Consider the following 27104-nt stretch of genomic DNA (forward strand, 5'->3'; position numbering starts at 1 on the left):
AGTTTCTGCCATGTACTTCCTAGGAGCCACACCAACGGAGGCTGGAGCAGGGGCGCTTACTGGACATGATTTCCCAGCCAGTTTGTTGCCCACTTTCGGGGTTCCCCTGCTGTCAGGGGTGGGGGGCCCTCCTAGTGGAGGGGAAGTTGTGACCATCTTGTGCCACCACAGGCTGGCAGACTTTCCATGGCTAGGGGCCCAGCAGCCTGGGACACATTAGTGGAAGCCCACATAAACCAGGGATGACTGAGCCATATATGAGAATGCGAGTTCTGGCTGATATTTGGCACCCCAGAGCCAATGCTCCATTTCCTCTAGCTCACTGGTTTGGCTCCTTAGCCCCTAAAATGCTCTTTGGTCTCAGCCTTTTGCTTTGCCAGAGCTGCTGCCTCAGCAGAGCTCCAGGGCTTGAAACCTCTGGGGACTCTGAACTCTGCCCCTGTAGCAGGGGTGCAGATTCCACTGTGGCTGTGTGTGTGACCAAATGCCTGAGCATTGTCACTGGGAGTCTCTTCTGAAACAGAGATGTGATGCTGTGAAACGATCACCAGGCAGGCAGCTGTGCCACATATGGCCCCAGTCACAACCCTCGCTACTTACTTGTGTATCTCCAGGCCTGAAAGCTGATCTCCTTTGCAGGAATGCGCTTTGTATTAAAATGCTTATTCCCAGGTTGTGCAAGGAGTACAGCCATCCACACATGATCCAGGGTTGGGAGGCCAGGGAGGGTGAGGAGCCATGGTGAAAAAGAAAGCTACAAGATTAACAACAGTTAGCAGCACTTAACATGATCAAAGAGCTATGTGGTTAGTAATTAATTAATCCTCACAGTCCACGGGGGAGGTATTAGCAGCCCCATTTTACCGATGGAGGGACTGAGATCCCAAAAGTTTGAGCGACTTGCCCAACATCATGTAGCGAGTCAGTAATAAAGCTGGGATTAGACGTACTGTTTACTGAGTGCAGGGCTAGGAGTTCTTTGCTCAAGGCTTGTTAGAGCTACATCTTATGGGACCAGAACAGTCCTCCCACCCATTAACTCCCTCCCAAAGACTCACTTCTACCCTGACATGCACAAGAAGGGACTCAACAAAGTGACTATTATGTCTATATGTGCATACTTATCCTATAACCCCTTCCCAACTACGTTGCTCACATGCCCTTACATCTTATTGCCATGACCTCTGCCCATCTTCCTCCACCCCCAGCCTATTGTTCTGTTGCCCTTGTTACCTCATGTCTAGATACAACGGTAAGCTCTCTGGGGCAGGGACTTTGTCCTTTTAGCTGTGCTGCGAGGTACTGAGCTGACCTGTAGCCACTATAAAATAAGAAATAGTATTCTATATCCCATGTAGTATAATGCACACAGATATGCCTTTATCAATGTGTATCTATAATTATGTAACAGTGATACATGTACACCCAGAAATACTACACAGGTAAAGCTGATCTATATAGGCCATGGGGAAAAAAAAACCCTCTCTCTCTGTTGAATCATGGTAACTAGGTAACTACAAGACCAAAGTTTGAGTGTTTACGATCTCATTAGCACTCTGAGGACATGTGCTAGCTTTATTCCTCTGTTTTACCTAGCTGAAGAATATCATGAGATAGCATACTAAAATCATATGCAGAACAGCCTTCCATCTAGTGACAGAAAACCAGGGACACTTTAGATGTTTAAGAATCAAAAATAAATCCTTGGTCTTACTTTTGGAGTCCATCAGTGCAACAAGTCTCCCTAAGGGCCTGAGGAAACTGACCTGTAAGAAGAAGCTAAAAGAACAGGTGTAGCGAGGTGATGACTCACTGGTCCGGCACCTCCTGCTGGTAGTCTCAGGAATTAGCTCTTTCCAGCCTTCGGAGCACCCTCCGCAGGCCCGTGTCTCGCCTGCCGCTGGTCCCCTTGTCCCTCCCGGACCCCGGTGCCTCTTTACCTTGGGGTGCTGCCCTGTGGCAGAACACCCACACTCTGGGTCTCCCCATCCAGAGGAACCCCCAACCCTCTATCCCCACCTTGCCTCAGTGGCTACTGCCAGTCACCATCTAGCCCCCCACTCACTGGGGCAGACTGCAGTCTGTAAACCACTCATCATTGGCAAAGGGGTTTGGACCTGCTGCCTTTGCCTATTCCCAGGCTACCCCTCTGTAGCCCCAGTACCTTTCCTGGCCTTTAGCTAGGCCTGCAGCCTGCGTATTTTCCAGGCTAGAGCTCCCCAGCTCCTCTGGCCTTCCCCCAGTCCTGCTCCACTCTAGGTACCCTGCTCAGCTCCCAGGCAGCCAGGTCCTTCTCTCTCCACTGCTAGAGAGAGAGACTCTTTCTCAGCTCCTTTTATAGGGCCAGTTGTGGCCCGATTGGGGCATGGCCCAAGCTGTGGCTGTTTCCCCAATCAGCCAAGGCTTTTCACCACTTCAGAGGCAGAGCAGGGTGACTGCCCGCTACAACGGGGCTTGGTGTGATCCTAATGGAGTTGCACCCATAAAACATCTGGCCCATTCTGGCAGATCTTGGCTACAGAAGTGCCTCGGAGTATTAAATAACTCAAAGAGAAATTAAAATGGTTTAAGCTGAGTCACGGATTCATAATTACATAAAAGGGTGAAATGGTGCAAGGGAAATGTAGGCTGGATGTCAGGAAAGATTTCCCAACAGTAAGATCACAATGACTGATCAATTCGCAGTGGCAGCCCCTGCAGCTGAACTCGATAAACAAAACCCTCAGGGATGTTCTGGAGAGAACAATCTGTCACTGGTAGGGCTGGAAGGGGAGTAACTCTGGTCAGCTATTAATAGGTTTTTCCATCTTACTTTTAGATTCTGGTATTAGTAAGTACACATACTTTTTCAAGAGGGGAAAGCGAGCCGTCTGATTATTTGGATTGCTCCTAGAAAGGCTTAAGTCCTGGTGAGAGAACGCTACGCCTGAAAAACACAAGGAGTTAGGAAGGCTGGCCTAGTGGTTAAGGTGCAACCGTAGGACGCGGAAAACATGGCTCCAATCCCTGGCTCTGCCACTGACTCCTTGTGTGACCTTGAGACAATCACTTAGGTTTTCTGTGCCTCGGTTCCTCCCCTGTAAAACATGGATAATAGCACTGCTCTACCTTACCAGAGTGTTGGGAGGTGCTCAGATATCTCAGCAAGGGGGCCATAAAAGTACTATAGACAGAAGAGGAATAGGAGGCTTCCAGTAGCACAGTCCTGAAGAGCCGTGCCTTACACCTCCTGTGCAGAGCATGCTCCCTGAGCTAGCTGTAGCCTCTCACGGCCAGCACTGCAACTCCCCTGCCTGTGTAACCAGAGATCAGAGTAATACAGGTGTGCAAGGAAAACCCACTCCACCCCCCCCCCCGGCCTCTGCACAATCAGGGGGTGACAACTAAAATGGGGCCCATCGTGTTGGATTTCAAGACTCTTATGACCAGGAGAGGAAAAAAATAAAATAAAAATCCAGCTGGCTCCAGAACTCCCCCTGGAATGGAGTGTGTTTTGCTCAGCTCTCTGTGTATCTCTCTCCATCTGTCTCTCCTGTGATTGTTCTGTAAACAGACTATCTGAGCTGGTACTAGGGGAAAGGAGAAGAGCATGTTGCCTAGGGTTCAACATCTGAACTGTTTTCCTGGTTACACACGCATACCACCACACCCCGTTCTGGTTAGAGGTAACGCTTTAAAAAAATTTAAAAAAAAACAAAACAAAACACTGAGTCATGCTGATGCTAAGGCCTCGTCAGAAGCAACCAGTTGCTGTCTGATTTGTCCCAAATGGGGTGAAAAATACATGGCAGCTGACAACCAGGTGAGGCATTCAAAGGAGGTTGCACCTCAGTAGAAACAGCTGGACGCAAAAATGTAAGGCATAGGTGCAGAAGAAGCCTCATGGGAAACTATTTCATTTAAAGGGTATTGCAATTAAAGCCCTGTGGAGATGGAGCAGTTCACACTGGTATCTAGCAGAGTAATACGTGCACAGAGGCCTAAATATTCCAAAGCGACTAGAGATTTTGGGTGCCCAACATGAGACACATGATTTCCAGAGGACAGGTACTTAGCACTTTCTGAAAGTCAGGCCCCGTCAAAGTGTCTCACCCAAAATCACTATAGTCACTTCTAAAAATTTAGGCCATAGCATTTTAAACATCCTTGAGTGTTAGTTCTAGTTATAACATCTTAGTACAGGAAATGCCTATTAAATTACCATACGCAGAAGCTGGGTTCTTGGAAAGTGACATGAACCATGTTGGATCGTTAGCAGCAAATCTCAAAATCTTTCCTTATTAAAATTAATCCCCTTTGTGTACAATATGGCCCAGAACTAAATGATCATCCTTTGGAATAGCACTAAATAATCAAGTCTTCATATATCAAAAACAACCACCCTACTAGAATTAGCAGATTCCAACTAGGGTCAGTGGTTTTCAACCTTTTTTCATTTGCGAACCCCTAAAAAATTTCAAATGGAGGTAATCTTAGACAGTCTGCAGACACCCAGGGGTCTGCAGCCCACAGTTGAAAACCACTAACCTAGGTAACTGATACTTTGTCCTTGCTGGAATCAGAGATGTGCTAACTAGAGCCATGTTTAAACATATTCGTTAGCATGCAAGCATGGTTTCCCTACCCATTGGGGATGTAGGGATTATTGATTTGAGACTCATGTTATAATCATGTTATAAAACCATGGTAAAAATGATCTCTGGGGACAGTCTAAAATTTACCATGTTGGAAGGCAGCAGGGACTGCATTATAATACAATTTGATCTTGTTTGTGTAGGTGTGATCAGATTGGGTTATGGAATTATCTGTTATTTACAGGACAGAAACATGATTATACATTTCAGGCATGTTTATCCAGAGAATGCCAACCCATCTTACAACATCTTGTCCCCTGACATCTTGCTGTATGGATGGAACTTTAGGTCTATCCTGGTTCTCAAAAAATAACTGCTCTCATCAATAGTCAATTGGTGTTAGAATGCTGCTAGCAGAAACTGCATTTGAACAAGGTTGTAGTTAGCATGGATGGGGCCTTAAGGGTCAAATATATCATGAGACACATTTACAATGTAAATCCACATTGTGATGTAGATAGGGACTTAACTGCACTTAGCTCTGTTCCATGTACCCAGCCAAAACAAGCCAGACTGTAATGGAGTCCAGGGGCTGACCACGTTATATCCAGGTTCCCAGCATGGCTGAGGTCGGTGGGTGGAATTTTCAGCTCCCACTGAAATCTCTATCCCTGACTTCAACTGGAGCAGAGCACAGCCCAATTTAGAAGCCTAACCCAAACCTGAGTAGACTACAGCCAATCCCAAACCCAACCCAAGCCTGAGTGTGTGGAGTTGTTTTGTACCCGTCCTCCCGAAATATAATAATCCAAAATATACACACTTCAAACTAAGGGCTGTCTACATGAATAATTAGTTTGCAGCAAGCTGGGCTGTAAATCTACCCCTCACTAATCTGCCATGGTCTAAGTATCCATTTGCATCTTTGAAATGGGACTAGATCAAAGCCTGTTAACAAATTGTTCAAAAGCGCTTCACCAGGGTGTATATGCACATGGACAGTTAGACCCTGGCAAGCTAGTGTAGGGTGGTTTCTTGCCCCAACTCGCCCCATACTAATTGTTCACCTAAACAAGCCCTCAGTGATAAGAGGCTACTTAACCTGACCCAAGCCTGAATATATTCTCTGCAAATTACATCCGACTGACCCCAACACTTGTAACTGGGTCAGGTTGCACAGCAGAAGTAGGCCAATGCTGAGTGCTTTTGAAAATCAACCCCTTGTAACAGAGATGAGGCCTAAGAAAAGGCAAACGAGGGGCCAGAGGCATCAGGAGTTGGCAGGAGAAGCAACCCTCCGGCAGAGTTGTTCCAAAAAGAAAATAAAGACAGGACCATAGAGCTCACCAAGGGTTTCTCCTGACACAGATGGATACCTTCTCCTCTCACATCTGGAAACAGCTGAGCATTCCATGCGCTGCCCTCCATCTGTGCACACAGCATCTCCTGATATCAGTGGGAAAGAGCACAGGGCCCACTGGCTTTAAAAGGCTCTCTTAGACCAGGCACAGCACTAATGTCAATCTCTATCCAGATCCTGTTGGGAACATCTTACTTGGTGCACATCAGGATGGAAATACCATTGCTCTTATTTTCCTGACTACAAACAACTGTTTCATGGGAGCTCAGGGCTACAGTGCAAAGTCACATACAAAGACATTAAGTTGATCAGAAAGCCATCCAACTGATAAGGAAAGTCCAGCCTCATGCTAATTAAAGCTCTTAACAGTTTGGCTCATGCTAATTAAATTTACTCTCCAAAGACTAACTCCGGTGCACTTTATAGGACATTATGTAACCAGTAAATTACAAGCCAGTTGTAGTTACTCTGCATACCAGTCAGTATTTCTCCATTTCAGCCTGGGGTCAGCTACAGTACAGAGGGACTGGCTTTTGCCTTCCTTACACTGGTGTGAAGCAGGAGTAACGCAACTGTATTCAGTGGAGTCAAAGTGGTGTGAAATCAACATGCGAAGAGAATCAGGCTCAGAGTGAGTGTGTGTGGCTTTTGTTGTGCCTTTCCACCCTTGTTGCACTGATTTAAGCCCTGCTCTACCCCTACAATATAGGACAACCTGAATTCTATGCTGGTCAGCAGAGTGAAAAAGCCAAACCCTAAACACCGGACCTATGCCAGCATAACCCCCCAGTGTAGACACAGCGAGGTTGACAGAAACAGTCTTCCATCAACTTAGCTACCATTGTTTGGGGAGGCAGGGTTCCTACAGCGAGGGAAAAAACACTTTGTCACTGTAGGCTGCATCTGCACTGCAGGGTTACAGCAGCATAGCTATGTTGATATCATTCCCATAGCGTAGACATAGCCTTAGAACCTCAGGGTATGTCGGAGCACTTTCCAGAGGTGCTCGTGAACAGCCTGGCCACCTCCACAGCACCCCCTCATGACCTCAGGTCGCTCTGCCTCGTTTTCCCCACTTTACAGGACTCTCTCAATCAAGCTACTAAAACTTTTTTTGGTTCAGCTACAACTCCTCCTTGGGACTAGATTTATTAAAACAAAATAATTCCCAAAATAGAGTTTTAAGTTGCCCATCAAGTCCATACTCCCAGCCTTTCACTACCTTAAGCCCTTTCCCTGAAGGCTCAGCATTCCCTCCTGGGGCGTACTCCCTCCCAGAAGTCTCTGTAGTCCCTCACTACCACTTCCCTCTCATTGTCTCTCTCCCCCCAAGCAACACCCCCCACCCAGCTTCCAGCTGCTCTTTATAGGGGGAAATCAGCTCCTCCATAGTCAGCTGATTCTACTAATTAAACCACACACCCCACCCCAGGTGCAGCAGGCAGGGCTAATTGGATAGAGCTGGCTGACTTTAGGCCTCCAGCCCTTAAAGCAGGAGGCCACCTGATTACAGTGCTTCAAGCATCTGTTACAGCTTGTTCTTTCTCCCTTCCTTGTTCTGCCCAGCTCATACTAACGGGGGAATTCTACTCCAGTATGTTTACTGCAAAAGAAGGAAACAAAATCATGAGGGAACCAATCGACCCCTAGATATTCCTTGCCATCCACTGGCTTTGTTAAGAAAATTCATGCTCAGGAGAGTTGTATGAAATTAAGTCCTCCCCAGTAATAAATCCTCATAACCTGTTGGTCATGTCAGTTACTCCTCAGCAGACTTGCATAAGAATTTTTAACACTTCCTGTATGCGTTGTGACCTTCCATCAATGCCACTTCAGTAGCCACAATGGTCTTCAATGGATGACCAGATGGAGGAAGGTGGAAGCAGTACAGAGGCTGCAGCTTATGTAGGATGCTATGGGCTGCCTCTTTAGCAGGACGGGCTGCCATGAGCACACCACCATTGTACTGTTGCATCTTCCAAGTCTCCTCGTCCGATACTGGTCCAGATACAAGGCCTTGATCTGCAACACCACCAACAGGCAAGGACTTAGCTATATCAGTGATTTCCAGCATCTCCATCCATGGCCTGACAGGACAGCTGCGCTGCCTTGAGCAATGCAGGATGAAGTGGGTAGGAACTGATGGTAGGTTGTCCTCATTTGAGCACAGCTGTGGAATGAGCTACCAGAGGAAATTTCTGATAAAAAAATCTGATATTTAAAAACCTGCAGTAAGACTCACCTTTTTTATAGTTTACTCACCATAACTGGAAGGATGCAAATATGCATTGGCTGTGGCTTTCAAAGCTGAACATGGAATGGGGCATCTAAGACTGCTAGGCAGCTCTGCAAAAACGCTGCTAACATATATACACCCACAAGCAGAACATTCGAGAAACCGGGAAGAGCAGAAGACTCACTAATGTTCACAACAGACCTTGGCACACAGATCTATTTCACCCATGCAATGCTTCAATGGACCACCAATGGGCACTATAGAAACCTCTATGGGAGAGAGATCAATAGATATGAATATTGTTTGAGATCTCTAAAATGATCCTTCTATCACCCAAGTTTGTCCCTGTGTTTGAAAACTCTTAACAGTTTGGCTCTGCCCAGATTTGCTGTTCCTCAAGGTTTGTTGGTTTAAGCAAACATAACCTTGCCTGCACTCTGGTCTGCTCTCACCCCACTGTAGGGCTGCAAAACTCCACTGACTTCAAAAGAACTACGCCCAGCTTTGCACCGCTGTAAGCAAAAGTAGAATTTGACTCACAGTCTCCATCAGTATTGCCCAGCACAGCAGATTGTCTTGAGCAGCCTCTACGCACTAATCACTAATCGTGTGATTTTTTTTTTAAACTGTTTTCTTCAAGCCCTTCCTTACTACTGGGTTCATGAGCCTTTATGAGATTCTCAGTTTTCATTTAAAAAAAATTAATAATCTCTAGCTTTTATGGTTGCAGAGAAAAGCTTGAAAACATGAAGAACACACATTCTAAAGGCTCAGACTCCAAAAGGCAACAACAACAAAAAAACATCTAATGTGCTTTTTTTGTTTTTAATCTCATGATTTTTAAGCCAGTCTCGTGGTTTTAGAGGGCTGGATTTGTTAATTCTACATGTTTGGGGTTGGCTAACCTACATCACCATCCTGTAAGTTCCCCCACTCAGAAATAAAATTCCACCCTCAGTTTGCTGAGCTGGCCAATGACCTTTTCAAAGGCTGATTCAGCCATGAACAGGTGAAGTTTCTCAAGCAGATCAAAATATAGGCAGCTGCAGCCTTCATTTTAATCAAACTCAGCTGTTTGCTTGACAATTGTGGATTTTGTTTCAAATAGCGAATTGTCTTAGGCCACAAACATGAGCCAGGCTATTTTCCCACTCTGATCAGTTGCTGATGCTGAAGCTTGTGACCATTTTAGATTCACGTATGTAACATTATATTAAAAAAAAAAAAAACAATTGAAAATCCTTGGGCCTCCTCTTAGGAACAAAAGGGAAACTCTAGCATCTCTCCTCTTCCACTAGAACACAGGTCCTTTAAACAGAGGAGCATGTTCCTCCCCAGCAACTTGCCGGCATGTCACTGCTATTCTTACCCAGCCCTAAAGAGAAGTGACCCAAATTTGCAATGCCAAGGGGTAGATTAGCAATTTACCAGGAGCCTATGAGATGCCCCAAAACTGCATAAGTTTACATGTACTTAACTGACCATATACGCACACATCCAAACTTGCTTGTGCACAGAGGTAGCTCAAGACAATTGGCCACCCTGGGTGAAACTTCAGTGTTCTGCCCCCCCACCGACCCTCTTGGGAGTTCATGGCAGATGCCCCAGTGCCTCCCTTGCTGCTGTGACCCCCACCCCTGAACCTCATGCAGCCGAGTTGGAGGCTGATGGGCCAGATCCTGGCCCGGGGCTGCAGAGATTGCTGGGCACTGGTGACAGACCCCGTGGTATGGGAACAGTCTGAAACCAGGGCACCGGCAGAGGGCAGCTCCCAGCCTGTAGAGCCTGGCCCCTGGATAATGAGCAACACATATTCCCCTCCCCCCCGCCCCGCAAAAAGCCACCCAGGCTGGGGGCATTGATCCCCCTCACAAAAGGGGTGGCAGACTCCTTCCCACTGGATAGAGTGGGGGTCCCTGTATCCCCAGCCTGGCCCCACACCCAGCTCCACACCTTGGCCCCCCATATCACCAGGCCATCAGCCGGACCCCTGTACCCCACCCCCTGCACTGTGCATTCCCAGCAACCCCCACACCTTTCCAGATGAGCTCCTTGCTATGGGGCTCAGAGCCTGCATGGTAGCAGCGCCTCCAGAGCATAGACGTGGTCGGGTTGAAGCAGCGGCTGAGCAGGAGCTGGGGGCCGCCTAGGCAGCAGAACCACATGGGCTGGGCGCTGACATAGGGCCAGGCGTGTCGCTGCACTTGTGGGGGAAGCCCTGCAGCGACACCAGAAGCAGCCCTGACTCTAAGCACTCAGTGGCTGTGGTCTTTCCATGCTAGGGGTAGGGAGCTATTGGGGAGGGGGCAGAAATGGTGCCCAGGCAGCCTGGCTGCTTCCCATTCCCCAGAGCCCCAGCTGGTAGCTGCCCCTCCATGGGCAGCCTCATCCCCTACCACCCTTACAACTGCCTATACTGCCTAAAGCTAGAGTGGCCACTGCTTGTGCATTATATTTTTCCTTGCTAGATGAATAGAAATCGCTTGTTAGCAGAACAATGTAATGTTCACCAGCAATGTAAACAATAAAACCCAGCCCTCCCACTGGAGACCTACAGCAGACACGGGCTCTGGCCTCTTTGAAGCATTATACTCTGTGACTACATCTCTCACTGTATCACTGCACTGCTCAGTTTCTCCCTCCTCAAAGGGGAGCTGATGACACTCCCTCTCCCCCCCCGCCATTTTCCAGTGTGTTGGGACTGATGGACGTAAGGAGTTGCATCAGCAACACAGCATTAGTTTTGTCCGGGGCAGAGCAATTGCAAGGCAGATGCACAACTCCACAGGCCACAGCTTAAATGCCTGTAAGCCTAACAGGTTTGACTTTAATGCAGACAAAAATGTGTCCCTCATTCTGTTACTACATGATCATCTGCAAGGACACTTCCTATCTCTCTCCCATCCTTGACTTGTTTCGGGACTGATCTGTCTTTTCTTTAGTGCGAAATCTCAGCCCTGGCTGAATGTTGCCCAGTTCTAGACTTCAGAAACACTGGATACTCTGTTACTTCGCTATAAACTGCTGAGAGCTCGGAATGCCGTTCCATCTCTTTGGCTCGGTGCCTCCGGGTTAGCCCTGCAGTTGTTTTCAGCTCCTTTCCCAGGAAGCAGAGCACTGAGCTGGCTCTTAGAGATAGCTCTGGGACTGCCAGTGTTTTAGAGTCACTTACTGAAATGTTTTCAAGCAGGAACCCAAAGAGATAGGACCTGGAAGCTGCTTAGGTTCCAGTGGGACCCATCAGCAAAGCACTCACAGGGAACTGTCAGCAGGCACTGGCTCCATAACGGATGCTGAAGAAAGTGGAGCTGGAGAGAGAGGAAGGAACAGTATAAAGAGGGTTTTGTTGGAGGCTCAGAGTCAGATGGGAGGAGTCATTACATCCAGCAAGGGAAACTTCTGACCAGCTGCTGTGATCTTTTAATCAGAATTTGAACCCACACTGCAGAGTTTGAACCCAGCTCTAAACTCTCACTAGCCTTATGTACAAGCATTTTAAGGCCTCCAGCCGTGAAGCATCTGGGCACTTCACATATATTAACAAATTAACCCCCACAGCATTCCTGTAGGAGAGGAAATAAGCACTATCCCCTTTTCCATGTAGGGAAACTGAGGTCTCAAGCAATTAAATGACTTGCCAGGGTTACACAAGAATTCTGTGTCAGAGCTGGGCTCAAATCTTCCATTTCCCAGGCTGGTGCCCGATGAGCCAGTTTGGGTCTCTCAGAGTTTACAGCCAGTACTCTACTGGACTTCCTGAGGCTTGAACTGGCTCTCCTTGAGCCAGCACCTCCCAGCTGTGATTGGCAGGGACTCCAGGCCAAAGTCAGCCTGGGCAAAGTGGGAAGTCTCTGGGAACTGAGCCCACTTGCACAAGAATTCATCTGTTTCTGGTTGCGTGGATTTTCTCCATATTTTGCTCCTCTTGTTTCTGTCTCTTGGGTGCTGCATTCCACCATTTTCTCTCTTTTTTTATACTGGAGTAGCATCTGGAGTATCTGCCCATCCTACTCATCCTCTTCTCTTCTTCCTCCATCCCTTCTTCTTCTCCTCATATCCCCCTCACCCTAATATGTCCCTCCCCCCTGCAGTACGGGAGCCCTCCCCAGCCATTGCTCTGCTTTTATAGGGGATCAGAGTGCTGCAGGGAGCCAACTGGAAGCTCTTTGGACTTGGCGCAAACCTGGCCATGGGGGTGGAAAGGGGGCTAGGAGTATCACTGTGGACTGCTCCAGCCCCTGTGCACCCAGGGAGCTTGCGGGGGAGCCCTGACACGGAACTGGAGGCTGAGAGATGTTTGTAAGATTTAATTGCAAAACATATAAAAAGCCACACTCTTCCATCCCCCTTCCTAGAGACCGGTAAATGGAGCTAGAACTCTTCCCAGAATCTATTCCCGGTGGGCACAGAAATCCAGGTCACGTTCTTCTCCTCTTCCAGAATGTGCGCAGAATCTATACCATGTGCACACAGAATTCCATTTGAAGAACCTCCCTTCTGCCCCCATTCAACCCAGAATCCACCCCACAGAATAATGGAAATCCTTTTTTTGTTCGTACCCTAATCAACGGCCAGTGGATGATCAGATCAAAGGAGTCTTCTCCCTTACTGACGTAAGTGAAGCAGAAGATGAGGGAGGGGCCGGGGGGGGTGTATCAGGAGACTTGGATTTTATTCCTGTATGACCAGGGACAATCACAGGGGAATTCCAAACTAAATCATATTGTGCACTCAGAACAAGTGGAGCTTTGTTCCTGCAGCCACTAGGGTAAAACCCAAGACAGAACTTGTCCATCCTTGATTCCTGCCCTGATGCTTGTTTGGTTGCTTTATAGGTCCCCTCTGCAGCATCTTGGTGGAGCGATTTGGCTGCAGGTTCACTGTGATGCTGGGTGGCCTACTCAGTGGAGTGGGCATGGTTGCCAGCTCCTTCTCTAAGTCCATCAGCCAGCTTTACGTAACAGCCGGCTTCATTACTGGTGAGTACCAAGTTCGGACGTGAAAAATAAATCACTGTGGTTGGTATTTGGATGTAGCTAGTGTCCAGGGAAGAATGAGTGCATAGGTTCCTTCCCTCATCTGACAAACAGGAAAGATCAGAACTGCAGCGCAGTAGGATTCATATCCTGAATAGCCAGTACCCTTCTCCACTCCCCTTTACTCCACCCCTTGTTCAGCTGGGATCCCTAGGAACTGCTTCTCCTGTGAGCCCCACAGGGCTAAGGGTCCCAAATGGGGACAATCAGTAAATAAAGACTACCACTTTTAGAACCTGGCTGGTGATTTATTTTTGAGGAGGAGGGAGGGAGCATATATCCCATACAGTGCAACACATTTTTCGGACCCTAATTTCCCTGGAACTGAAATGGGGTGTGTGGGGGGAATGTTATCCAGATGGATTGTGTGTATCCATATTTCACTCCTCCCAATTTACAGAGGGATGGAGACACCTTTTTTCTAAGAACAAACATAAAAATGTGGTGGGGTTTTGTACAGAAGTAATAAAAATGGAAACTTGCCAGAAGCTGGGAATGAGCGACAGGGGACGGATCACTTGATGATTACCTGTTCTGATCATTCCCTCTGAAGCACCTGGCATTGGTCACTGTCGGAAGACAGGATACTGGGCTAGAGTCCAGAGAAGAGCAACACAGATGATTAAAGGTCTAGAAAACATGACCTATGAGGGAAGATTGAAAAAACTGGGTTTGTTTAGTCTGGAAAACAGAAGACAGAGGGGACATGAGAACAGTTTTCAAGTACAAGTATGTAAAAGGCTGTTACAAGGAGGAGGAAGAAAAATTGCTTTTCTTAACCTCTGAGAATAGGACAAGAAGCAATGGGCTTAAATTGCAGCAAGGGAGGTTTAGGTTGGACATTAGGAAGTGGTTAAGCACTGGAATAAACTGGCTAGGGAGGTTGTGGAATCTTCATCACTGGAGATTTTTAAAAGCAGGTTAGACAAACACCTGCCAGGGATGGTCTAGACAATTTGTCCTGCCACAAGTGCAGGGGACTGGACTAGATGACCTCTCAAGGTCCCCTCCAGTTCTATGATTCTAGATGGACCTTTGGTCTGACCCAGTATGGCCATTCTTATGTTAACTTCTCCCCTTCTCAATAGCTCTTATGGAGGTGGTGTTGGACTCTTGCTCTCTAGTAACATAAAACAATGAATGTCTGCAGCCAGATCACCTTGGGATTTGATCCCATGGGATCTCACAAGCAAAGCAAAGTTAGAATTGGTCAACGTTTGGATGGGAGACCTACAAACAACGCCCTAGTACTGTTGAGGATTCAATAAGCGTCACTCTTCTCTCTGAGCCCCTAGTGAACGAATGCCTCAAAATGGTGTTGTGTATGGCACAGAGCTGCTGCTGCATGAGATGTAAAATGGAAGTCATGGCCACTTCTGGTCATTTACAATCTCATAGCAATTGAAGTAAGAATAGGGTGTCCTGTTGGACACATCTCAGTTTAGATATGTATGCCAGCCGAAGGCTGCCTGCAACTTCATCTAGGTACAGCATTCAACTTCACCTCCCATCCTGAACTATCAAGTAGCATTTCTGTGTGCTGCTGTAGAGCTGACATCCTGCACTGCAGAAGGAGAAGTACTTCAGTGGTGGAAGAAGGGGTGCTTGGGTCATTGAGGTCTTTCCAGCAAAAAAAGCACTATATAGAAATAAGCTGTTGCTTTTTTTTTTTTTTTTTTTTTAAAAAGGCCTAGGATCCTGTTTTGGCTTCCAGGCGGGAGTGACTGTGCTGGGCTACTACTTTGTGCGCCGACGGGCTTTGGCCAATGCCCTAGCATCCACCGGTGCCTCCATTGGCCTCACACTGTGGCCGTTGATTTCTCAGTACTTGCTGGATGAGATGGGCTGGAGAAACACTTTCCTCATCTTTGGCGGTGTGCTGTTGAATGCTTGTGTCTGTGGGGCCGTGATGAGACCAGTCCAGTTTGGGCCTCCCAGGTCACCGCTGCAGCCCAGCCCTGGACAGGAGCCAGGCAACTCAGCTGAAGATGCACAGCTGTCCAACGGAGCCACCCCTCATCAGGTGGAGCCCCCGCAGCAGGCCAGGTTTGCTGCTTGCAAGCAGACGCTGCAGAAGTACCTGGCTTTTGATATCTTCTGCAAAAACAAAGGTTACCAGATTTACACCATTGGTGTGGCCTGGATGGTGATGGGCTTTGTGCTGCCCCTCATCTACCTGGTGCCCTATGCCATCCGGAACGGGGTGGAGGAGCGCAAGGCCGCCCTCCTTATCTCCATCATTGGCTTCATTAATATCTTCATGCGCCCCATGGCTGGGCTGCTCTCAGGACTCAATATCTTCACTGGGAAGCGGATTTACCTGTTCAGCCTGGCCATGCTGCTCAATGGGCTCAGCAATCTCATCTGCATCATCTCTGCCGACTTCAGCATGCTCATCCTCTACTGCCTCATCTATAGCATGTCCATGAGTGGCATTGCGGCACTGATCTTCCAGGTGCTGATGGATGTGGTGGAGATGGACAGGTTCTCAAGTGCCTTAGGCCTCTTCACCATCCTGGAGAGCGTCACCATCCTCCTTGGACCCCCACTCGCAGGTGAGAGCGCAAAAATGTTATTGGAGACCCGGTGACAGCAGGCTGGGGAAAGGACAGGGGGTATTATGCCTCTGATGACAGACATTGGGGAATGTAACAAGAAGGGAGTGAGGAGCTATCAAACCCCCATAGGCAATGGGGTGGGAAGCACCATTAACAGGAGAGTCAGAAGGGAGTTATCAGCCCCTATTCACAGGTGGTTTAAGGGTTGAGGAGATGATGATCTGTAAGCACCTATATTGGGAATGAAAGATTAATAATAAAGGGCTCTTAAATCTAGCAGACAAAGGTGTAACAAGATCCAATGTCCGGAAATTGAAGCTAGACAAATCAGACTGGAAAATACAGTAGAAATTAACAATGAGGGTAATTACCCATTGGAACAATTTACTCAGTCTCCTTCTTGATAGTCATCAGAGTTATTTGCTGTGTTATACTGCAACAGTCTATGCAGAAAGGACAGAAACTGACAAAGACGCTTAGTGGTGCTGAGCCCCTCCAGTAAAGTGGCAGTTCACCCTAGGTGTCTTATCAGTATCTCTGCTCCTTCTGCGTAACGTACTGTGGTACAACCCAGCAAATAACTCAGATGGCTGACTATCAAGAGGAACATTTGGTACTGACTGTGAATCCTTGGCTTAGGGTCTGACTCCCTGACTCAGTAGGAGCTGGGTGTGCTATGGAGAGGACACTGATATGCCCCAGGGAGTGAATTTTGTGTTGTTCTGAAGTAGCCCACGCTGGATGCACAGAAGTAGCAATAACTGATTCTGAGAACACTGATATCCTCTAATGGTGCCCTAGATGCAAAGCTGCGTACAGAGTCATCAATTCAGCATGACAGCAGCCAGAACAGGCTGCTGCTTCAAGCCTGAATTTAATCTCCTGAACAGGTTGCCCCCACCTGGAAGAGCCTGAAAGGGGCCCAGCCAATGGTTAAATCAGATTAGGATCATGTAGGATCGAAGAGAGTTTGGGTGGGATATGCCAGCCACAGAAAAATCAAGAGTTGACAGCCAGTGCATTAATGCTACACTGGTATGAGCCTCATGCCATTCTGCCCCATGCCTTATAACGCACCTAACGCTGATGAAATGCCAGCCTGCCTCTCCCCAGGCTTATCAGGATGCCTTTCTCTCACTGACCTCACTTCCTTCTTCATTTTACATATATGGCACACGTCCATGCTATTTTATACTGTCTTGTACTGTATCATTCCCCACTGTACAAGTGCAGCTCCGGCTGTAAATGACAGGAACACAGCATTCAAGTGTGCATTCAGCAGGGCAGGCCTGCAAACTCTGGGGCCATTCTAATAAGGGAATGAGAATATCTCCTGTATGTCTCTATCTCCCAAGAGTGTCCTGAAATTTATGGCATCCACGTTTGTTATTTGCTTTGAGATCTTCTGATAGGAGGTGCTGCAGCAGGGCCCAGCCTTATTAATAAAACAGTAGAAATATATTTACTTTTGCTCCTATACCTATAAACAGGGCACTTGTACTGACACTTTATACCAGTACAAGGAGAAATCCTTACAAAGGGTGCCGTTAATTAAGGTGTTAGCATTTAATGCATGCAAATAATGAACGTTACTGCAGAATTCTCCCCACCACACACACACACAAGCGTATAGGAACATCTTACAGACCAGCTGAATACTGCCTGATCTAAATCTTTTTCTTTCCATCCCTAGCTTCTGGGAGGGTTAATTATTTGCACACAATAAATATCAACATTTTAATGGTCAGTATGGCCAACAACCCTTCAAGATGACTTTATATTTTTACACCACGTTAACAGCATTGGTTAGCTAATATCTGTTGCTCTGAAAAGTTTCCCCATCCTGACTGAGCCATTTAAAAGTGTTTTCAGCAGAGAGGCCAAAACAAGTTGATTTGTACAGACCGTTATCTTACTTGCTTTATCCTGGGCTCAGAGTTCGCAAGGCAACACATTCCTCTATTCGGTGACTATCAGCAGCAAGGGTTATGGGGCCCCAGTTGCAGAAACAAAACAAATAAATGAATTGCATGAGATGGAAATTGGGTTGCCCCCCACCTCTTCTTTAATGATGTGTCCTCTTGTGGAGCAGTCATGGCGACAGCAGAAAGCACAGTCAAACCACACAAAGAAGAACTTAATCCATGTGTGGACACTTTGAGTGTTGGCCTGGTTCAGACAGGAGACAGACCAAGCCTTTTTTGGGGCTATTTCAGAGCAATATTTGCTATAAGTGCTATTTCGGGCAGAGGGAGGGAATGGGGGATGACATATAACCTGCTGTAGCCATTACGCCACATCCTTATTTAGTTAATTTCTTCATTATTCTTCTCCCCGAAAGGGGAGGTCTACACTGCATCTGGGAGCATGCCTCCTAACCCGGGCATACAGACTCTCTCAGATCAGCTCAAGCTAGCACACTAAAAAATAGCAGCATGGCCGTTGCAGCACTGGCAGAGGCCTGGACTACATCCCTGAGCTTGGACCCACCTGGCCCCGAGTCAGATGGCTAGCCAGAGCCTCTGCCAATCCCATGCTGCTAAATTAAGCTGAGCTGCATGAATCTGTCTAGCCAGGGTTGCTCCCAGCTGAAGTGTAGACCTACCCCCACGGACTGTGATTACATCACATCAGCATCAATATAGTCTGGCATTCTGCTCAGAAAAGATATCACCACTTTGTCCTACCAGGCTGGGTAGCACTCCTGTGTGTTATTAAACAGCTGCTTTGTTCCATTTCAGAGGCAGCTGCATTTCAATGGTGGATGAACTGAGTGCTGTGTATGTGGCAGTTTATGAACTATATGGGTCCCTGGGGACTATATCAATGTAAGATACTGTTCTTTGGTATGCAACTTTGCTCTGACTGAACTCTGATTCTGTTTCAGGTCTTCTGGTGGATATAACTGGCCAGTTCAGTTATGTCTTCTATGCCTCCAGCTTCTTCATGGTGTCAGCTGCACTCTTCATGGGTCTCAGCTTCTGTGCTTTGGACAGAAAGAACAAACTGAAAGAGGCTCTGAAGCCAACCTCCAATAGCCCCTCCAGATACCAATACACCGAAGTGCCAACTAACCCAGGGCCTGAAAAACAAGCTGCTCCTGCCGTCATGTACATCACAAGCATCTAAACGAAGAGGAACCCATAGAATTCTGTGACCCACACAACCGCAACATGTAGCGTAACTGGAGGAAGATGGGAGGAAATGCCTGCTTTCCACAATAACCCATCTGGGTCCTGCAGTGAGCATCTACTCAGCAGCGCTGCCTCAGATTCCAGATGGAAGATCCAGATCAGAGGCAGAGCCCAAAGCCTTGCAACAGCCAGAAAGCCAAAGAACAAGGAGCACTTCTTATACCTGGTGCAAGCCCATAAGGCAAGGATAGTAGATCTGTGACTTAATATGTGTTACTTTAAGCTAACAGAATTAAATTGACAGTGACTTTTTTTTTTTAAGGCTGTACATTTTTTGTATATTTTAATTTTTAAGACTAGAAAGATTTATTAGGTTATGCACTACAATGATCCCTGACACAGTGACAGTCAGTCAGTCCTGGAAGAGCTAAAATACCACTGAATCGCCTTGTCTGGACATGCCAACCTAGCAAAGACTAACTTTGTAGTGAAGTCATCTGGTTGCCTCCCACAAGGGGCAGGGAAAACCCCTTTCCTGGGGGATGCGTTGCTGCTTTCTCCCCCATCTCTGGATATTGCATGGAATATTACACAGGTTGTAGAACCCACGCTAGCACCTGCTATCAGTTGTGTCTAGGCCAAATTAATTTTTTACAAGCTAGTAACCAAATCATTCCTGCATTTCAAGGGCATATTCAGGAAAACAAAGGTTCAAATCCAAAGCCCCAATAAAACTGGACAGACTCAAAGTGTCTACATTTTATAGCCTGTGCCATGATGTCTTAAGCTCTCTCCTCTCCACCTTTACCAAGGTGTGCTGCAAGAAAGAATGTGACAGTTCATGGCCAGTGTAAATGCACTTAGAAACTGGGAGAATGAGTGGCAAATACAGGGATGGACATTTTTTCTTTCCAGGAGCAGTACTTTGAAAAATGTACCAGGCCTGAAAGCAATTGCACTAGTCCAGACCTAGGGCCAAGTTCAGAGTCAGGGTAAGCTAGACTCTGTTACACTCAGAGGGCCAGATCCTCATCTTATGTAAATGGGAGCAGCTCCTCATCCAGACTCTCAGACTTAATTACACCTATTTTCCAGTATAAAAGGGAGTCTACACGGGTGTCATTTACATGCCAAAGAGTCAGAAGAAATTGGGGCGGGGAGGTGTGGGGGAAATTTAGTTTTACTTACACACTCCCGTTAGTGATCTTTCTTGCTACATTCCTTTTTTTGTGGCCTTAGCATGTGAGTTATACCAGCTTGACCTCCCTTTGGTCTCTTAGTGAACCAAATTCAGAGATGAGGAGTAAGCTAAATGTGGGTATAAGTTACTTGTTGGTAAATGGGTTGTCCCCATATAAATGGAAAGGAGTCTAAAGGACATCTAAGATGGTGTAACACGGAAGAAGCTATCACTTTGCCAGCTTAGACTCTTCTCTGGATGTGGCCCAAGATACCAGCTATCATAATGCACATAAAATACATTTTTGCTTTTACTCTGCTTCAGTTCTGAAATGACTAACAGCAGATCTCTCACAGAACATTGGAGATGGAGATTAATGCTTTAAACCCTTTGAAAGATGGGAGTTTAAGATGCTCTCAGAAAGTAGAAGCATTGGCTTCTAGCTTTAGTGGTTGCCAAGATAACAGATACTGAAGTCATGTCACAATTCTAATGAAAAAAACCCAGCTGCTAGTTAGAATGATGTGATTATGAGGTCCCAACCTGACAAGCCTAGAAACAAATGCATTAAACCACTAGAAAGCCGAGCCTCCAGGCTTTCCAGACTATAAATGCATTCATATCTAACCATTATTGTTTGCGAGGATCCCACCATCTAGCAGTGCCTCTTTTGACAACGGTCCAACACACTTTGCCTTCCTTTGTCAAATATATCCTTAAATAAGATTACAGTTGGGAGATGTTTATATGCAGCCATGTGCTTTTAAAAAAATGTCTTATCTCTAGTCATTAGTATTTAGTAACTTGTGTAAATGGCCAGCAACCACAAAGCAAACAGCTGGGACCGTTGCCACTCAATTTGGTTATACACAAGCACTCTTTGATCCTTAAGGAAATGTGCAGTTTTCTCCTGCGTCAGAACAAACCATTAAGAAGGGTGTGAGTCTCAGACCTGTTCTAGCTTTTGTGAATAAAGGAGCTAGGCAGCAGCATGTGTGGGGGTTTGGGTTTTTTCACATGATCTCTAAATTTTAAATTCAGTTCAGTGGTTTGTGTTTCCTGCCACTCCTTCCTAACTTTTTCTTCTCCCACGGAGGTGGAGTCAACTGATCTCTACTTACCTCAAGGTCCCCTGTTGTAATGAATATCCTAGCCAAGGAGGACAGGATGTGGACCCATCAAAACTGCTCCTAAATGAGACAGAATAGTCACTTGAAGGAGCAATGGATGGCATCTCCCTCCCTTTCAAGAGCTCACTGTACTGCATCTACAGTGCTACTCATCATGGCTCACTCAAACAAGGGAACGAACCGTATGATGCATGTTGCTCCCCACATGATAAAGAAAAAGAACTAACATTTCACAAACTCAGAAAACTGACAGACAGTGATCACTTCTTCCACTACTTGAAAGAAACTCGGGGACGGATGTTAATAGAGCATACCCAAGCAGCAACATTACACAACAGTTTAGGGCAAAGAGTGAAGATACATTTATCCAGAACCAAGTATGGGGAATTGTGTTTTGCTACTCTACTCCTAAATTTCAAGGCCAGCGCCCTAGTTTTTGTTTGGTTTGGCTTTCATACAAGTTGAGACATTTTTCTGGTAAGGAAAAAACCTGGTGTATAGAGTTAAGAGATGGCATATTAAATGAATGATTGGTAACTGACTCAGCTCCTTACTGTGCTGCCATGTGAGACCAGGCTTCATGTCTCTTCCTGTTGGATTAATAAGGCCAGGGATCACAGCTCCTCTTGGATTTTGGCTGATAGTTATTGCTTCACCTTTACAATCTAGCCCTTGTCCTCCTCCCCCATCATTAATCCACATCCCTTCTGCCTCTTTTCTCAACCTAGACTATAAGCTCCTCTGGGCTGGGTCCTTGTATTTATTTGTAAAGGGCCATGCACACTGATGGCGCAGTAGGAATAACAATAAAATGCCCCTTTGGAGCGATACAGCAGAACAGATTAGAACTCAAGCCCTGAGGGTGTTGAGGTCATAAGAAAATAAGGTAACAAAGGTTTCTTTCATTCGACCTAAAGTCACCCACTTATGCAATGCAGCCACAGCTTAATTACCACGTCTCCCCCGAAGCACAACTGGTTTCTATTGACTTCCTAAAGACAGGAAAGTGAAATCAGTTTTAATTATGTCCAAACATTATTGCCTCAGCCAGATTATAAACCACTGAGCACTGGCAGAGCAGGCAAAATTGTCCGGAAATAAATCCACACCTTCCAGCCCCCTCATCCCATTGTCACTGCAGGTCTCATCCACCCTTATGGGCTAAGCACTTTTGCAATATGCCTGTTTGTTAAATTTGATCATAATTGTGAAACATTCTTAAATCTGCACTCCTGATCTGTATGTCATAGCAATAAACATTCTCATAGATATTTAAACAATGTACTCATTGCTGTGGTCCTGTAACAAAGAGTATTGCAATCAGATCCGCACAATGCAACCTGTTGAGTTTAGGCTGAATCTAAAGACACCCATCACTGTGATATCTAAGCATCAAATTCTTAATGAGCATATGCCTGTTATAACCTAAAACTCACTAAATTCCAGCTCTGGTGGCCTACCAACAGAAACCAGTTCCACTGGTACAGATCCTCAGTTGTAAATGCCCTATTAGCAATATTATCCCAACAGATGTTAATGACCCTGTCAACTACCTGGTACTTGGCGCATTCGGCCGTTTAGAGAACATACCCAACAACTATAAGTAAACAGCCAGCACAGAGCATCAGAGTGACATGTTCACAGAGGACCACTCTGCACTAGCTGAAGCTGACAAATGGTCTTCATGGGTAACCAAGTCAAGCTCATTGCTATAAGCTAGCCTGAAGGTGATAAGCACCTGGATTGCCCTGAAAAGAGTCCTGTCACAGAGTACTAGTGTGGTCTGTGAATTCCGTCCCACAATTGCTATGTAAACCTCGCAAGACTCATAAGCCAGGTGGACACAATTAAACCACCTCCACACAGCTTCTCCTTATTAAATGCAAAAAACACTCCCACACCTTCTGGCAAACTTGGGTTTATGCTGAAGCAAGACTACGGCCAGAGGAAACAGAGCTAGCAGGTCTCAAAAAGACAAGCAAAGTTGGGCTCCTCCTCCAGATATTATGGATGGTTTGTTGCCTTATTTCCCCACCAACCTTGCAGTGAATAGCACGAACTGAACAGTGTGCCCCTACAGTATATACGTTCAGCTTCAACTAATGGACACAAGCCATTTCCACAATTCCTTTTCCCTGTTCCTTGGGCAAAACCAATACGTGCCACTGGCCAATGTTCCTTCTAATTCTGTGTGCAGAATTACAGGCTGACTGAGCACAGATTTAATACTTCTGAGTGCAGCTCCTTCATCCCTATTCACCTTCTCAGGACGTTTCCTCTCCATCCCCTACATTCAGTCTAACTCTTCTTAATCACTTCCGTCTTCCCGCAATCTTTCTTCATCTCTCTCCTCTCATTCACATACTCTTCCCCGCACCCCCCTTCACATTCATACACTGGCTAGCTCCCTGCACTTACTGTCCCCCATCCCAACATACACACACTCTCCATTTACAGATGGGTAGGGCTTGAAAATACTACAACTACTACCTTAAGGACAGAAGCCTAGTGGACATTAGAAAAAGGATTGCTGGTATACTAGAACAGCAAACCCTCCTAGTAGAGATGCTGCTTATACCACCAAAAGAGTGATTTTGCTGGTTTCCCTTATACCAGTTCCCCGAGTGAAAACCTATGCTGCAGAAGCATGTTTATGCTGGTGTAACTGCAGTGGTTATAGAGTAGGGTTTTTGCCAATATAACAGTGTCATTTAAAAAAAAAAAAATCGTGCCACTACCCAACACTGCTATGCTGACAAAAGTTTCTTGTGCAAACCTGGCCTATGCCTACAAACATAGGTGAAAATACCTGCACTTTAACACACACAACTAGCCACACTTCTATAATTTTTAAATGATTAGGTGCTGTTTGGGTGCTGCATTTAATTGTAGCAATCATCTTTCTATTTAATCAGTTCATTCTGACTCCTATGCTAAGCCTTGTCTACTGAAGCTCCACTGGTTTAACTTGAATTGGTTTAAAACTCAATTTAACTAACCAGTGTAAATCTGTGTGGACACTCATCAGCTTAAGGCTGTTTAGATCAAATTTAGCTCACACCTATAACTTTACAAGTAATACAAAAAATAAAATATAAATAAGTAAATAATATAGGTGTAAGCTAAACTGACACAAGCCAGGTTTAAGTCCATTTAAGAGTGTTCATACAGAAAGTGGCACCAGTTTAAGTAAACTGGTTTAGACTCACACCTTTAGTTAAACCTGTGCAACTTTGCATTTAGACCAGGACATTGTACTCCTGGCGTAGTTATCTCCTGTCCTTTTGCTAGATGTTCCTCCCCCTCCTGGCTTCACTCCATTTCTCCTTTCCTTTTATAAAGCATGTATCTTGCCGTGCACGTGCTGTTCCCTCTTTTCATTCTCTTTCCCTCCACTTTGCCCTGTTCCCCTTTCTTTCCTTACTTTATTTTCCATTCTCTATCATCTCCTGTATGTTTTCTCTCTCCTTTCTTCTCCCAAGGGTCTCAAAAACTTTATTCCCACATACACACACTCTTATCCACTGAAGCCACAGGTATCCCATGTAATTTTTTTTTACCGTTGTTTTGCAACTCAGCATGTCTAATAATTTACCAGAGTAAACAAACCCAAAAGGGGTGGATGAACAGATTCCATTTTGGTCCAGAGTAGGTCTGAAATTTGTTTTCCTTGTCTACAAGACGGCTGGCCAACACAGTTACAGCCTGGAATGAAGCTGTTTGCCCTCCTAGTAGCAGGCTGGATATAGGATACTGGGCTAGATGGACTACTGCTCTGACCAAATATGGCCATTCTTATGAATGCAGATATTACAGCAGTTTGGGGAAGTAGGACGGGACAGGAGATTTAAAAAATATTGTTGTAAGGAAATACAAAGATAATGAGCGAAAGCCTTATGTGTGGGTAACTCTTCCTCGCATGGAGAAGTTTAGGCCCTTCCTACAGCAATGAAAAGACTCCTACCCAAGGTTCTCTACTACAGGAAGGGTTAGACATTATAGTATTTGTTTATTTACATCTGTAATTTCAAGGGAGAGTGGTCCCTTCATTTTTCAGCATAAAATATAGGGAAGAAAACATTCCAATTAACAGTAAGAAGCCTGCTGTGAATGCCCCACAGAGCAATAAATAACCAGTGGGTTGCATCCAGGGATTGGTCATTTTATGCCTAACTTAAGCTCATCAATCACTCTTAAAGATGACTCATCAGACAGAAGTTTTGTGGTTAAAGTCTTATTTGGTGGTGTGCAACACTATCATGGCAAAAAGAACAGATTACAAAAATCACTTTAGATAATATATACAATATTGTTACATTGAAGAGACCCAGAATTCTGGATACCTCACACCCTACCTGGCAATTAGCCTAGGTATATTACCACCTGTCAGTTATTTTAGCACTTATATAGCACCATTCATCCAAGGATCTCAGAATGCGTCATACAAGTGGGCAAGCATTATTACCCACTGTACAAATAAGAAAGTTGAGGCACAGAGAGTTTTTCTTGATTAGAAAGAGTGGTCAAGTTCAGATCAGGCTTGGCTAATACAGGTTAGCGAAACCTGACTTTTTTTCCTAGTGTAGATGCAGGGTAACATCTTCTAGGCTACAATTTGACTAGCTAAATGTGTCTACAGTAGGAAAAGGGTCAAATTTAGGTTAGGCTCAGCTAGCACATTAGCTAAGTCCAAACTAAACTCAAGTACTTTTCCTAGCGGAGAGAACCCCAGAGAGGTTGAGTACCTTGTCCAACATCACACAAAGCAGATCACTGGCAGAGCTAGGAATTGAACCCACACTGCCAGAGCCCTGATCTGACTAGCAGACACACTGCCAGAGCCCTGATCTGACTAGCAGACCATGATACCACCTGGTAGATATTTGAAGCCATCACTCATGCAGATCAAGGAAGCTGAGGGAGGAAAACCACCAGCCAACATCCCTGCCAGGTTGATGGAAACTTCACGCAGTCAGTGTGAGCCATGTGCAAGAGTTGTATACATATATTCTTCACTTCTGAACACAACTCCCCATCCCCACTGAAGGAGCAGGCTCCCTGGAGCAGAGCATCTCCTTCCCATCACAGCCTACGGGGAAGCTTTCCTCTCTGCCAGCTCAGCCAGCTGCTTCTGGCGCCTCTCCACCACATCTTGACGCTTCTTCTCATAGCGCTCATACTCCCTAGCACGGAGCTCCTCCACCTCAGGGAAGAAGCGGTGCCTGAGACAGAGAAAGATGTCACCGCAGTGAACTGAGCGTGCCCCCGCCACATCCATCTAAGTCCCCCACACATGCTGAGCCCCTCCCTGCCGCCCAAGGCCCCCAGTATCCCCCCAGCTGAGCCCCCGCATCGCTGCCAGCCAAGCCCCCAGTGCCCCCCAAGCCCCCAGTGCCCCCCAAGCCGTTGAGACCCCCATCGCTGCCAGCCAAGCCCCCAGTGCCCCCCAAGCCCCCAGTGCCCCCCACACCGTTGAGACCCCCATCGCTGCCAGCCAAGCCCCCAGTGCCCCCCACACCGTTGAGACTCCCATCGCTGCCAGCCAAGCCCTCAGTGCCCCCCAAGCCCTCAGTGTCCCCCACACAGCTGAGCCCGCTCAATCCCTGCCGGCCAAGACCCCCAGTGCCCCCCAATCCCTGCCAGCCAAGGCCCCCCAGCACCTCCCCTCCGCTCTCTGCCGGCCAAGTCCCTCCTCCCCGCACCTGTACGCGAAGGCGGTGGCCAACGCACACAGGATACTGCCGAAGAGGAGGGGCTTTGCCAGCCGCTTCCGCGCCGACATACGGCCCACCATGGCGGGTAGCAGCAAGGCCCCGTTACGCGCCTCGGGGCCTCCCGCCCTCCACAAACGTCACATCCGGCCGCGCGCTCAGCCTGGCCGCCTTTCTGTCAGGGT

General features: G+C 46.6%; 1 protein-coding gene and 1 long non-coding RNA gene across 5 annotated transcripts in view; one reads left to right on the forward strand and one right to left on the reverse strand.

Annotated features, from left to right (window-relative positions):
* SLC16A5 (solute carrier family 16 member 5) overlaps positions 1 to 24212 on the forward strand; it is a 30023-nt gene extending 5811 nt beyond the window's left edge. For 2 of the 3 annotated variants that reach the window (XM_084646546.1, XM_084646547.1), the window contains exons 3-5: positions 13006 to 13149; positions 14895 to 15761; positions 18652 to 24212. In XM_084646546.1, the coding sequence (XP_084502672.1) occupies positions 13006 to 13149; positions 14895 to 15761; positions 18652 to 18893 (1253 nt within the window). In that variant the 3' untranslated portion in view covers positions 18894 to 24212. Of the gene's footprint in view, positions 1 to 6433; positions 6566 to 13005; positions 13150 to 14894; positions 15762 to 18651 lie in introns of all 3 variants that reach the window. The other variant, XM_084646548.1, reaches the window with a different exon arrangement.
* Positions 17316 to 27076, reverse strand: LOC311530144. Of its 2 annotated transcripts, none has more exons than XR_014713941.1 (4): positions 26911 to 27076; positions 24633 to 26430; positions 21200 to 21268; positions 17316 to 18745 (listed from the first exon to the last, which is right to left on the reverse strand). It is a non-coding gene; the product is annotated as an uncharacterized lncRNA (long non-coding RNA). The 2 variants fall into 2 exon arrangements; XR_014713942.1 differs by having other exon boundaries at positions 17316 to 18750; positions 26911 to 27068.
* Between the last annotated feature and the right edge of the window lie 28 nt (positions 27077 to 27104).

This window comes from Lepidochelys olivacea, assembly GCF_965140295.1.
Source record: "Lepidochelys olivacea isolate rLepOli2 genome assembly, chromosome: 14".
NCBI lineage: Eukaryota > Metazoa > Chordata > Testudines > Cheloniidae > Lepidochelys > Lepidochelys olivacea.